This window comes from Ciona robusta, chromosome 4 (genome assembly GCF_009617815.1).
Source record: "Ciona robusta chromosome 4, ASM961781v2".
Classification (NCBI taxonomy): domain Eukaryota; kingdom Metazoa; phylum Chordata; class Ascidiacea; order Phlebobranchia; family Cionidae; genus Ciona; species Ciona robusta.
The window spans coordinates 5853999-5868300 of NC_143238.1; the positions used below are offsets into that span (position 1 = coordinate 5853999).

General features: G+C 38.8%; 1 protein-coding gene and 1 pseudogene across 2 annotated transcripts in view; both read left to right on the forward strand.

The window, feature by feature from the left end:
* The window catches only part of LOC149737071 (BCAS3 microtubule associated cell migration factor-like), a 28989-nt gene that overhangs the window by 6497 nt on the left and 8190 nt on the right, over positions 1 to 14302 (forward strand). The window contains exons 8-12 of the mRNA XM_089877059.1: positions 347 to 583; positions 1093 to 1347; positions 2595 to 2722; positions 3289 to 3428; positions 3853 to 4125. Of these exons, the coding sequence (XP_089733185.1) occupies positions 347 to 583; positions 1093 to 1347; positions 2595 to 2722; positions 3289 to 3428; positions 3853 to 4125 (1033 nt within the window). The remainder of the gene's footprint in view (positions 1 to 346; positions 584 to 1092; positions 1348 to 2594; positions 2723 to 3288; positions 3429 to 3852; positions 4126 to 14302) is intronic.
* Positions 10924 to 13727, forward strand: LOC149737073 (guanine nucleotide-binding protein G(i) subunit alpha pseudogene; annotated as a pseudogene). Its single transcript, XR_016384945.1, has one exon. The product of XR_016384945.1 is annotated as a guanine nucleotide-binding protein G(i) subunit alpha pseudogene (transcript).

Consider the following 14302-nt stretch of genomic DNA (forward strand, 5'->3'; position numbering starts at 1 on the left):
TTTGTGACTTTTTTAATAGGTAAACTTTTCAAATAAATTGCCGTATAATAATAAGCCAAGCAAATATTTTCTTAACATCCTGAATTGTATTGTTTTTTCAGTAAACAGATGTATTGATAAAAATCACTATGTACGTTAGTTGCCAACGTTTAAGCTGCAGTTAATTTTATTGTACTTGCTAAAGAAATTGTATTGCTAATTTGACAATAAACAAATCTATTCATAACGATAAGCATTTTACATGGATATTACTAAAACTGATACGGTTTCAGTTATAGCCTACCGTTTTTAGTTACATTTCGAGTTTCAAATGCATCTGCTTAATATCCCTAATATTTCATTACAGACGATCGGCAAAGGGATTTCCACGTTCAGTGACACAGTTAACTGGCTTGCTGCCAAAAGTCACCTGACTGGCACCAGCGAAGAAGTCAGTCAAAGCACGTCAGTGTCATCGCAACGTGACCGATCGTGGGGTTCAAGAAAGTCAACAAATACAAACGGGAGTGTGGAGCGTGGTTTGGAAGGCTCTATACCAGGACTTGTGTCTGTTATTGACCTCCAAAAGTTCTGCAATATGAAAGTAAGTAATTTACTCAACTTTAGCTACATTTATTTACCGTGTCTGTAATTGATCTACAAAAATAGTGCAAAAGTGAGAATGTTGATCTAGCATTTACATTTAAATAATCTTCCAACGGCTCATCTGGTATGTAAAAACGTCGTGTATTTTCGACGTTTCGTCTGCCACCCGTCTACTTATTCTTGAAACAGTGAAATTTGGATATTTTCCGACGGTTAAATAACAATAATTCAGTTGGTATTAACGCATGAAGAATGATATTTCCACATACTGGTTATTCATTTATCCTTTAAAACAGCAAGGATCCTCTAAAAAAATAACTTTTCTCCGTGGCACATTTGTTATCGCGTCTGTCAATAGCCCAGAGGAAATGGGTTCAAGACCTGACACTGCTATTGTTGTGGGCTTTTTTGCGCAAGACCTTATCGCCACGTAGTCTTATATGAGTTGTCTGAACTGTGATTTCTTCCCCCCGAAGTAAAAACAGTTAAATATTCATTCAATTTTAGAACTTCAACAACGATCTCACCGATCGCGAGATGGAGCTAGAGGTCGACTCTAGCAATTTGATCGCTCACTTCGTCGCCCACGCCGGTCACGCAGTGTCGCTGATGGAACAAAGCGCGTGTGGTCGATTATTGGCAACAGCAGACCAGCTTGGCCATGCGTTCCACGTTTTTTCCATCTTGCCCCATCCCTGCGGGCCAACACAAGCAGCGGTCCATCATCTGTATACCTTGCGTAGGGGTGACACTTCCGCTCAGGTAACGATTAAAACTGTTGGTAAAAAATATACTGTTAGTAATTCCTATAGTTCAAGCAGCAATTCAACAGTGTTATAATCCTATACTTTAAGCAGCATGTATTTTGCCGCCCAGTCGTACTTCCATTTTATACGTTACGAAACAATCACTATTTATATCTGTGTTATAAACTGTGGGGTAAGATGGGATACCGTTAGCATCGAGATGCCATATTTCCTGACAGTCTTTTGAAGAATAACAACGCTGTTTTAGTGTCGCGGGGTTACAGTTAAACAATTGTGTAACTATTTTTTTTAACTACCAAATGGGTTCAGATAAGAAAACATGTCCCATCCTACCCTTCCCTATTATAAATTTATGCCGAAAATAAGTACACGGACTGGTGATCTGACTCAGTTAACTTTACGCTACGTTACCTTTAACTAAAACGTAAACAGTTTCGCGATTCTTAAACCACGTTATAAACTCGTAATTACAGTTTTAAATTTCCATTGTTCGTTATCTAACTTGGAAATTCCGGCGCAATGTTTATGCTTGGGGATATGAGAAGCTAATTTAGGCACATAATGGCTGCTTACAACGGTAACTAACGAAGCGCTGAATACCCACACTGCGCAAATCTATATCCGAGGTTAATCACTTTTAATCTCAACTTAGTTTTATTACTCATTAAATAGTGTACTGGTTACATATAACGCTAAATAACTCGACGCGTGGTATGTATTTGAAGTGACACATAAAAGCATGGTTTGAACGTGTTAGCAATAAAAAAATGGGATACCGTATAGAGTTGGGATAAGATGGTTACATTTGTACTTTCTTTTATGATGGTCCCATTTGTTATTTAAGATAGCATGTGATCAGAATACTACTACCGTATCCTTACAACTCGCGTTTTTAAATGTTAAACACAGAATTAAGAATTGGGAAATATGGGATAGTATGTGCTAACGGTATCCATCTTACCCCACACTACTATATGTAAATTTCATGTTAGAAACCCGGCTATATTTATTCGTTGATAATTATAATCTGTATTCTGTATTTAGCATTTAAGTAGGAAATGGGATTAATGATTATCTTGCTCTTAAGCTATATACCGTGGCCTACTTATAACATTTTAGGTAAGCCATGCTGGCTATACATAATTTGAACTGCCGTGTTCACTATTTTACGTACAACGGTATTCACTTATAACTACTAATTTTACTTATCGCCAAATACTTATAGAAATCTATATATTACAGGTCCAAGAGCTGAGATTTAGTTGGGACAGTCGATGGTTATGTGCCAGCACCCGTCGGGGAACTTGCCACGTTTTCCCTGTTGCTCCATACGGGGGAAATCCTATAGTGCGAACCCATATATCGGACAGGTAAACACTATCATCAGTCTTGCAGTCATAAGCGGTACTTAGTTGCTTATATGACGTACATTGCCTATAAGACGTATGCATGCGTCAGCGTAATTTTTCTTTCAGCTTCCAGGTAAGCAGCTATTGTGACGTAATGAAATGTCTATTGTATGTAAGCACCTCCCGAGCTACGCCCCTTGCTTTCTCTGTAACCGTTACAGTTGCGTAGAAGCACTGTTAATACTTACGTACGAACGTAGCTTGGAGTTTTTCGTTGTAAGTTTGCAACTACTAGTTAGGGAAGCCAAACCTGCTATTAGAAAATGTTCAAGCAGGATATTTGTAATCGACATTGTGTAATAATGCGCGGTAATTACAACCTTCCTTTTCGCATTTTTTATGAATTAAACTTACATAACCGTAACAGATGCCGAAAACCAGGGCTGTCGTAAAGGTAAAAAATAGGTATTTCACTGCGCCAGTTAACTTTTATCGCAAAACGACGTTCGAATTTTCATGCATTTTCCAAAAAAGTTACATAACAAATGTAAAAATGCAAAAGGTTTTTAACTTTGCCTTTACATTAGGTTGGTGAACCGATCTAGCCGTTTCCACAAAAGTGCGGGTCTTGATGACATTGAATATACTGAACCAACCCCCATTCCAACTTACAGACCTCTATCAGACAACCCTACACCATTATCCCAGGGAATACTAGGCTGGCAAAGTGGGTGCTTTATGTTTAATTGCTTGGTCCTATACGACCATAGTTAAGTATATGTAATATATATGTGTGTCCCATAACGGTGTATTTAAGGTTGGGGTAAGATGGTCGTTTGTTTGTGTACTTTTGCCGGCTCATTTGGTGGTAAAATATTCATTTACCTGCATGTATCTTTACAACTTTAAAATAGATAAGTTTTTAACGGTATCCATCTTATGCCACAGTACTATATGCTGAATGTTGCTCTCTGCAGTAAAGATACTGTCATTTTTCTTGGAAAACAACATTTTAATTTTATTAAACAATAACCTATGTATTATTATGATATAACCTATATATATATATATTATTATTTTCCACACAAAAAATACTATTACCTATACACTCCATTATTCCAATATACAATAACATTCAAACTTTTTCTCAGCCCACCATCGAGTTCTCTCCCCGAGGTCACTGACCTCTAGTAACCCGAGGTTACCCCCCCTTCCCCACCCCGTACTGGTGAATGCATTAGCTCACGTACGTTTGGGTCACGCCACTTCTGTCGCAGCCAGTCTTCCCGCTGTTCTTCCTACCCAATCCTCCTTCATGACGTCATCAACTGACGCCAACGTATCTACGTCACTGCCGACAACCGCTGACGTAGTTATTGCGTCACACTTTCTCAACCTCACGCAAAAGGATCGGTCGGTTAAAGGTAAAGCATGTTGGTGATGTTTGATTTTACTTTTACATAAGTATACAGCCATCGCCGGGCAAAATGTTCGGCCGTTTAAAATTACACGAGTGAGAAAGTCTGATATGACTCCTATTTGCTAAGCTGTACTTAACTCGTGCTCTATGTAATTATGTCGGTCTTAGTTTAGCATCATTGGAAAAGCGGTTTGAATATATATGTACAATGTGTGTATGGACTATATATTTACTTTAATAGGTAACTGTACTGTTCTGTAATTTAATATCATAACGATCTACTAAATACGTCATTTGTACAGCATGGCTGCACTTTAAACATACCAACGCATTTGCCCATAACTTTGTTATAAGTCTTATATTATAAAGTAAATAAGACGTTGATGACGAAATTGTTAAACCTAAAGCGTATTTTAAAGAAAAAAACTTGTATATCACGTATTTTGAAGTGTAAATACGAATGTTACGAAAACATTTTCTGTATGTTGTTTTAAGACGTTATTGACAGAATTAAGTGTTAAACGGTGGATTTTATTTAGGTGTGTATTCGCCCTATAAGCAGCTTTTTACAGTTCAGTTGAGATTGTATTATTATTATTGTGTAAGCAATGCCCATGGTTAGGTAACCAAATGTAACGTAATGTCCTCAAATCAAATGTAATGTCCTTATTACGCAACGCAATTCTTCCGTGAAGCGATCGAATGGCAAAGAATTCTATTTTAAGTCATTTTCTCATTGCATGATTCTAGGCCCGGAACAATTAAATTGCTACGAGCAGTTCAGATCATAATTACTGACTAATTGCTATATCGGTTACGTTTTCTGGCTATGGTACAAATAGTTAAATTATGCACGTATTTGTAAATATAGTCCATAAAACACTATATTTTGCCCCACAAATCATAGCAGTGGCTATAATGACATGTCTCACCTTTTTACGTTATATTAGTTGCATTTTATTTAAAGCGACCGTATATAACATGTCTAGTCATACATTTTTCGTGTTTTTTTTTAAAACAATCGTTTAGTGCGTACTGTGACGCAAGCAGGTACCACTGTTACGTAAGTTTTAGATTCGTCACCAGATCGACACGTTGTTTTTTTCCATAACATTTTTATTATGGCAGTACCCAAAAGTGGGAGTATCCCGGCAAAAAACAGCTGTTATCGCCGAACTCATGTTATTATATATACACTGCATGTTAGATAAGCACGATAAAATCAGTTCGTTTTAAATTCTTATCTAATCTTAAAACCGAACTATCGAACATAGCTTATGGGATACAGAAATAGCTTGTGTAATATTACTTGTGTCATGCGGTAAAATTGACCTGTTTCCTTTCGTTGGTACAAGCTACTTCGTGCTTGGTTTGTTTATTACCCGTTTTTTCCAAGAATCAAATGCTGTTGTTTGTTTGCTTTATGTTCTGCAGAAAGCTTTATGTAAATTAAGAAGTCTTATCTATTTGGTTGTGTATGTATATTTTGATGACCATGTTACTGTTTCTACGACGGTGTTTTAAACTGTGGGCCATAAACACAATGCCATCGGTTATGTGCTGTGGGGTAAGACGGGACACCTTTAGCACATAATATCCAAATATCCTGATCGAGTTTTAAACAAATAACAACGGTCTATAGGAGTCGTGAGGACACGGTTTTCTAATTCTTTGATTTTTTGTTTACTACCAATTTGAAAGAGAAAACAATAAAAAATGTTTCCCATCCTCCCCCACCCACTATACGGTTGCATTTAAATTTTCGTAATTTGCAGTTGTGAGATTACTCTTCACACAGTAACCATTTATTTCAACATGTCTTAAATAGTAGGTAAAAATGTAAAACCATCCAAAATATTGTCAAAAAGTTTTTTCTATGTTCGGTTCCCGCGACAAGGATTAGTGCTACGAAACGTAACAGACAAAAATCAAGTCCAACCAGTTCGCTATCCGAATGTTAGTAATATTTATCAGTTAAACGCATGACGAAATCGATACGTTGGCATGTCCGCTTAAAATCAGCAGACTGTAGCAACTAGTTCCATTACCTAAATACTCATGGGGCGGAATTATATATTCACGCTTTATAATATGTTAACAGTCGAGACTAATAGTATACAGCATTGGAAGTTTAAACTCTCTCTAGGCAATTCCGCCTATTTTTCTTTTCAATTTTATTCTTTTTGTTGTATTACTACCCCAAATTGTGAAGGTCTGTCGTACGCTATATTTACCAGCGCCCTTAAAGTTTTTGGAAAGTTCTTCGCTACGCTGGTAAGGCTTTATTAGGTAGAAAAGACGCCCGTCCTGGCTATTACAGGCCGAAACCTCGGCGGATTATTGGGCCATAATGGCGCCTGTCATGACTGGTGACATTGCTGAACTCATGACGGTTCTTTCGTTTCCTCTTCGGGGAGAACTTGACTCGGTATTCGACCACAGCGTTTCATAAGCGGTGGCGACGTTTCGAAACAACTGCTTATCGATAAAACTGGTAATAAGCAAGGTATGCGCATAATGTATAAACACGCGCATTAATGGAGAGTTGATTCACTCCGTGATAAAAGTGAGCTATTATAAGGACCTGCGACATTTGCTGGGCGAGCAGGCGCAGTTTACCAATCACAGATTTGGCATTTCGATACCAGCACATGTTGGTGTGCTTCCAAAAAACGATGACGTCATCAGTGACGTTGTTTATATTAGTAACTTTCAAAGTCTATCCGTTGAGTCGTAGAAAATGCGCAACAATGTGCAGCACAATTGGTTTTGTACTGAGATAAGCCGATAGTCACATTTAAGTTGAGATTGCAGACAAAGATACATTTTCTCTCAATAGTTGCCATTCGAAATTGGATCGTCAGCAGATAGAAATCCGTTACAACTATGAGTTTAACTGAGGTTGTTCGGGCGTCTCTTGGCTTTAGTTTAAATTTAGAGTAACATCTATTCGATCGCGGCTTTTTTCTTGACATTGAAGCTTTTTTGATTCCTTGGTACTGCTTATATATAACTAGGATGGGGTAGGACGGGACACTTTTAACAGAAGCTAACCAAATATCCTGATCGTGTTTTAAACATGTAACATCCATGGGAGTCGTGAGGATACGGTTTTATAATTCTTTGAATATTATATGTTTACTACCAAATTAGACGAGAAAATAGAATAAAAAAGGTGTCCGATCTTCCCCCACACTACTATATATCGACCTAGTACTTGTCAGCCTTATATTGCATGTGTTTGTGGTTTATGTGTGTGTTCCACAGCTAATATTAGTATGTTTAAGTGTAGGGCCCCAGGTAGACCTATTGCCTACCAAGGTTAAAACATTCGTGACGATTACATAACAACCGGTCCGTGCCAAAATTATTACTCTGACTCTTTTGAGTCATACAGCTATAATTACGGTTCACTCGGAGCTATAACCTGAATAATGTAAAATAAATTAATATGGTCAAGCTAGCGTCCGGTAACGTGTCCAATAATGCAATGTATTTTTAGAAAACATCAAATTTAATTTTATGATTCAGTAATTCAATAGCGGCATCACAGACTGTTTAAATTTGGCCATTGTGTCGTACGCCTCCGGTGTTACAGTTTAAAGATTACGTTTCTGTGCGTCGTATTTTTGCTAATATAGGTTTGAGTCCAGAGGTGTTTCTGTTTAGAACTGAAGCAAGCGTAACATATCTATATGCTTCTAGATAGCGCTGTTAAAGTACTTTTTAGTCTAAAACTAGTGCGTATTTAAAACCTTTTTTGTAAGTTGGCGGCAGCAATTTTTGAAATTTTTGATTAAAAAATGAATATTTTATTAAACTACAATTACGCGACTCAAGTTATGTTTTCATTGAGGTTCTAATCGTGATCTTGTGTAGCCGTATATAGAACACGGTGGTTTCGTGACGTACTTGAGGTTTGAATTGTCCAGCGTCAGGCGTTAATAATAAGGGTCTTCTATAGGTTGTGTTTGCTCCTATTTCAAGCTACCATTTCTCTGAAATAATCAATAGATTTAAGGTGGCGAGATAGAAAGTACGACTGTGCTTTCAGATTACATTCCAGGTTTGTCGAAGTTAATTTTCGGCATCGTTTAGTTGGGCAATATAACGTTTACCTGGAAACTATAAAACTATTGATGTTTATAACGTGAAAATGGTCTGTTCAGATTTAATCTGAAAAACATGTTACATAATTCAAAAAGCGTTCATTCTACCGTGTAAAACTGAAAAACAAACGCCATAAGGGCGAGTAAAATGCAGCAAAAATATTTTGTTGATTACCTTCCTCCCTAAAAAAATTAGGTACTTCTATCTTTACAATAATTGAAAAACATTTTTAGACGTTTTAAATCTCGAACCTTAAACCTGAATTCGTCGGCGTCGAAATTAGAAAATTGATTTTTTCTTAAATGATCCGTTCTGAACCAACAATACACAGCACCTTTAATTCACAGCGCGCATTGTGGTGAATGTCGATTTTTTTATGAAAACGTTGTATTATCGTCGCGGTTTCTTTTGAATCAATAGTTCCCCTTTTTAATTGTAACTGGAAATTTTAACAGGGCCTAAAACAGCTTACATTTGTTTCCTTCCGTGTGCTTTCAGTAATGTACTGCGATATCAATTGAGTTACTGTTTTTATACGCGGAGGTTTACTGTATTTATATGTAAACTGCTTGGCTGGCAGGTATTTTATTCTCAAAACAGCTTTTCGGGAAAAATATTTTTCGGACCTACGTTCGAAGTCCAAACCAGGTCGCCCTATAGGTCAAAATCTATTAGTCAAATATAAAAAGATATAAACTAGGATTTAGTTATTCAGTCCGTATGTGTTTTGACCGTTGTTTTTAAAATGCGCAATGCCATAAAAAAGGAAGTGTGATGAATCAAGTTGAGTCAGAATATTGTGCTTGGCGTATTCTACGCAGATGTGTATCACGTATTGGGTGTTTTCAGCCATTACGACCGCAGTAAGTAAGGTGTAACGCGTTACTGCTGGTTTCGTTTCACATAGCAAATCCATTATCGAAAAACTGGCGACGAAAAATTGTCATTGTAAAAATTAATCCGGATTTTTGTGTCGGTAATTTCATTGTCGGGTATGTGTGATTTTGTGTCAGGTGAACGTTAATCCGAATAGAACCAGTTTAATCCGGAAAGTTAAAAGCGGTCAGTTGACCCACAGATGTTGTACCCGGCGATTAGCTGTGTTTTCCATTCTGTCAATATCGATTAAATTAACTAAGTCTGTCCCCACCGGTCAGTCAATTACAAATAATTGGCGACACATTGGAGTTGGGTCTAATGTTTAACGTTTATTGTCTCTTTACCCGTCATTCAGTTTTCGTTTTTCTTAAGAGAAAGGTAAATAGTGAGAACTGTTCTGTTGCATAGGGCGCTACCAAAATAGATATTGCGACGTCAGAGATTGTGGGTGTCCCGACTTACACACGTTAAAATTACGTTAGCTGTGGTGTGCGTAAGTTAGTACATGCGTGGGACAGTTAGAAACGCTTGCTTATAAAACGAATCCGATGTAACTGTTATTCTAGCCCCCGCTACTGTTAGAGACAGGGCAGAATAAACAGATGGGAGACGAGTTGTATTTGCATATGTGCTATTTTTAACCAGCAAGTTGTTTGACGTTTGGTGACACTGTACGTGCACAGCAACACAGGTGTTTATGTTCTGTGAAAATTCGCGCTCGAAACAGAATGAAGCGCACCCGTATGTTATTGCAGTACTGGATGCTCCTGGACCACACCGGTACTAGATGCGCAGTTTTTATTATAGACCTCATCAGGTAGTTTTTATAGTTTGTAAACCTCATGCTGGGAATCGTATTAGAATCTTATTGTTCAGTCAGTCAGACCTAGGATTGGCGTCTACGGAAGTTTTATTGTGCCTTCCCTTGTTGTTGGTGCTAGACAACTAAGTTCACGTAGTTGTATTAACAATGGCAGACATAATTGTTCTAGAAGGTTCAGACAGCATCACTCGATACAAAACGTGTAGACACATCTCGTTCGTATGTTATTTGTATACAAGCTTAGCTGTCTGAATCGCATTGAGTGTTGTCATGTAAAACACGATATTCTATAAAACCCACGATCTCTTCTATCGGAATCCAGTCCTCCCCTCAACACACGACCTGCTGAATAATTTATTTATTAATTTTAAACAAAGAACGTAAATTAAGGCCGCTGATTTTGTTTAAATTCGGAAACGGATCGGGAGAATTTTTACGCATTCGTCTTTTTGAGAAAAGATCTTACAGGACAGGTTAATTATAAGCGTGTTTAATTCGGTTAAATATAACCCCTACATATGGATTCGGTGATAAAACGTCATGGTCCCGCCCCAGGGGGCCAAAGTACGTCGATATGTGCCATGACGTCATACTCCTGACGTCACGGTAAACCCGACTGTGGGAAATCTTGATCTGAAGTTAGTTAATAATTGTCCCCTCTGCACCATTCTCTTCACTCTGCTTGTGGGGTCGGCGGGTTAACAGTTACAATACCAGCTAGATACGTCTCCTATAAGAAATAGGCAGTAAAATAAGATCGGGTTATGTAAGGGAAAGGTTCAGTTTACTTTAGCCGAGTGCTTAAGTCGTGAGCAAATATAATCCGTGTAAATTCGGTGTGTGATAAAAACGTGATTACAAATAGAAGTTTGATATACTTACATTCGAAGTTTATAAAGCCAGGCGCTACAAGAATTAAACTGATCTAATGTGTCTGTCAGCGAAAGGATTTGAAAAAGCAAGAGAATTTGCTACAGACTTTTAATAAATGAGTTTAGGAATTTAATATTTAAAAACTGTTTTCAACGCTGTGTAATGTCTATCATCGGTTAAATTAGACACAGCTTCGTGAATTGAGTAATTCCTCTGCGGTAGTTGTTAAGAATCGTTCAGCATATAAGTCCTTATGAAGTAATTGAATAGTTATTTTTACCAGTGACTTTATTTAGATTTGTGACGTTTTTTTTGTGTCAGAAAAACGGTTGGTTTTGTGCCAAAGGGCCATGTAGTCTCATCAGTTCTGTAATTACATTCTCGCTGTGGCAATGTCGAGTGCTTTCTTGTTAATGTATGTCAGTTGTGGGAAACGGTTTATTTAAAGGTAGGTTTATCCAATTCTAACCAAAGTGGTAAAATGGGCCATGCAACGCTGTTGACTGTAAGACAACGGTGATGGAATCCTGCTGCGGTTATCGTTATGTTTCCATGTTCTAAGCTGTCGTGTGTGACTGTGCTTTGCTTCTTGGGCGGTACTTTTGTTGTTTAATTCACTGCAGGAAGTTGGACGGGGTTTGAGATTTTATTGCTGCACTGTGGCGGCTGATGGATAGTGTATGAGCCGACACGCAACTGTTTGACAGGAAGCAACGCAACGGGAAATCAAACGCACCTTGTTTGAGTATTTGCGGGTATGTGCGGCGCGCCGAGCAAGCTCACACACACGCGCAGATACCGCTTGTAGAGTGTGTGTACGTGCGCAAGACTGTTATTAATAAACCTTTAGAAACGCACGCCGCATGCAACATCAGTAATACGTATACCGCCTATCGAATTTGGGCGGTGTATTTTGCTTGCAGTAGTGCCACTCAACGCACGCAGACGGGGTAAAACAGTCCGGATTTATAAGTATTTCTAGACCAAGAAAGCGCTTCGAATGGGGAGGGTTAGGCTGAATTAAGATGAGGCTTATATATCATGTACTTTTCTTGGAGATTGTAAATGTTACAGGCATTACATTATTTCTACATTTTGTTTCAGTCTTTCTCGACTTTAGTCGGTCACTTTTTCATAGTTTATAAATTGAAATACTTTGTAAACCGCTGACCATGGGATGTGCTGCTTCACGATCCGATGAAGAAAAGGGGTTAAAAAAGACTTCAGATATGATCGATAAGCAGCTCAAGAAGGATCAGGAAGCTGCAAGAAAAGAGGTGAAACTGCTCCTCCTGGGAGCCGGGGAGTCAGGGAAGAGTACGATCGCAAAACAGATGAAAATTCTTCATCAAGACGGTTTCTCTGAATCTGAGAGAATCAATTTCAAGCCGGTCGTTTTCGCCAACACTGTCCAGTCTATGGTTGCTATATTGAAGGCGATGGAGTCTCTTAACATTCAGTTTGGTGACCCACAACGTGCCGATGATGGCAAGAAACTGCGTGCTGCTGCCGGCCAGATGGAGGATGTAGATTTAGCTACTGACATCGGGCAGTCGCTGAAGCTTCTGTGGGCAGACGACGGCGTGAAGGAATGTTATGGGCGTTCAAGGGAGTACCAGCTGAACGACTCCGCCGCTTATTACCTTGATGCTCTGGACAGAGTGTGCGAGTCTTCCTATATACCCACAGAACAAGACGTGTTGCGAACAAGAGTTAAGACGACGGGTATCATTGAAACTACGTTTGAATATAAGAACCTCAACTTTACTCTTATTGACGTCGGAGGACAAAGATCAGAGAGGAAGAAATGGATCCACTGCTTCCAGGATGTAACTGCCATTATATTCTGCGTCGGGCTCTCCGCTTACGACCAAGTTCTCGCAGAAGACGAAGAGACGAACCGGATGCGAGAGAGTCTTAAGCTATTTGAATCAATCTGCAATAACCCGTTCTTTGCAAACACATCCATGATCCTCTTCCTCAATAAAAAAGATCTTTTCGAGGAGAAGATCGTGAACTCTCCTCTCACTATCTGTTTCCCGGACTACACCGGTGACAATGACTACGCATCCGCATCGGACTACGTCCGTGAGCAATTCGAGCTGCAAAACAAACACGCCGAAAAGAAGGAGATTTACACGCACTTTACTTGCGCTACGGACACCGGCAACGTCCGCTTCGTATTCGACGCTGTGTCCGATGTTTTGATGCGGAAGATCTTGGACACCGTTTTTGGATCCGGCTAAGTGTAACCGAGGAACACAGGAACCGGAACTTGATCAGGGCGGGCCCAGAATCACGGGGAGGGGCCAATTGGTCCACTGTCGAAAAACTTTCAAATTAAACGCCGCATCGACCGTACACCGCCACAAGAGCTTATAGACAATTTTATTTATTGTTTTGAGCGAAGTATATTTTATAAGAAAAATCACTCGTCGATTGCAACGTATTTGTCGGCGTCCTATTTCAACTCGAGAATTTCGTTCTTTTGCTTTCGAGTGTCTGTCCCAGTCTATCTGTACATTTACTTGTGGTTGCTACGTGTTTATGTTTACTATTTGCAATGATAGCAATGTCACTATGAGTTACTGGACCGCAAAGTATCAACCTGAGGTCTAATATTTACCACCGAGAATACGAATTCATGCCAACGACGAATGTGCAAATATTTTAAGGCTGTTTACCGCCACCCTTTATTTACTGCCAGTGTTATTTTTCCTATTAGAAAACATCACTGCAAAACGTTATTAGTTGTCACTTGTGCGGGCTCTCTCCACCGGGACATAACAGTCTCGTAAATTGAATGTCTTGTGTATGGAACACAAAACCCGTCTCCGTCTCGACGGGTGGTAAACGAATCCACATACTTGTGTTTAATGAACTCTTCGTTTGCATTCAATAGCGAATTTTCCAAATGTTAATACCCGTGTGTTTTGTCTCATAACATACCAGTGTCCTTGGTGAAGATTTAATATCAAAATCCGCATTTACAGCTTGTCAATAACGCTTAAAGCGAGCCATAGGTAACATAAATATCCCAGCGCCATAACATGCAGCAGAGCCTGTTATGCTCGCAGTAACAGACTCATTATTAATGCAAACGCTCACTAGTAGGCAACACAAAGTTGCCCATTGTCAGTTCGACGTATTGCTCAGTTTTAAATCGCCTACGTCATTTCCTCTGCCAGAATACCACAAACACAATGTAGCCTCAACAGCTTAAACAGTTTTCATTATTCAATAGTCTGTTTCAATTTATTAAAAATGTATTGTTCAAGATAAATGCGCATTTGTTGGGCACTACCAATTTCTCCATTAAATTAAATGCAGACAGCGTGCAAGCTGGAATTAATTATTAAAATCTTCCGTATAAAAGTTGGACCAACAAAATGCTCAAAGAGTACGAATTTTAAATTAAGTTTAACAACAATCCTATGACGCAACTCTGTTTGTATCTTACGGAGAAAAAACGTAATTGTTTTCGCAGTTGGTGTGT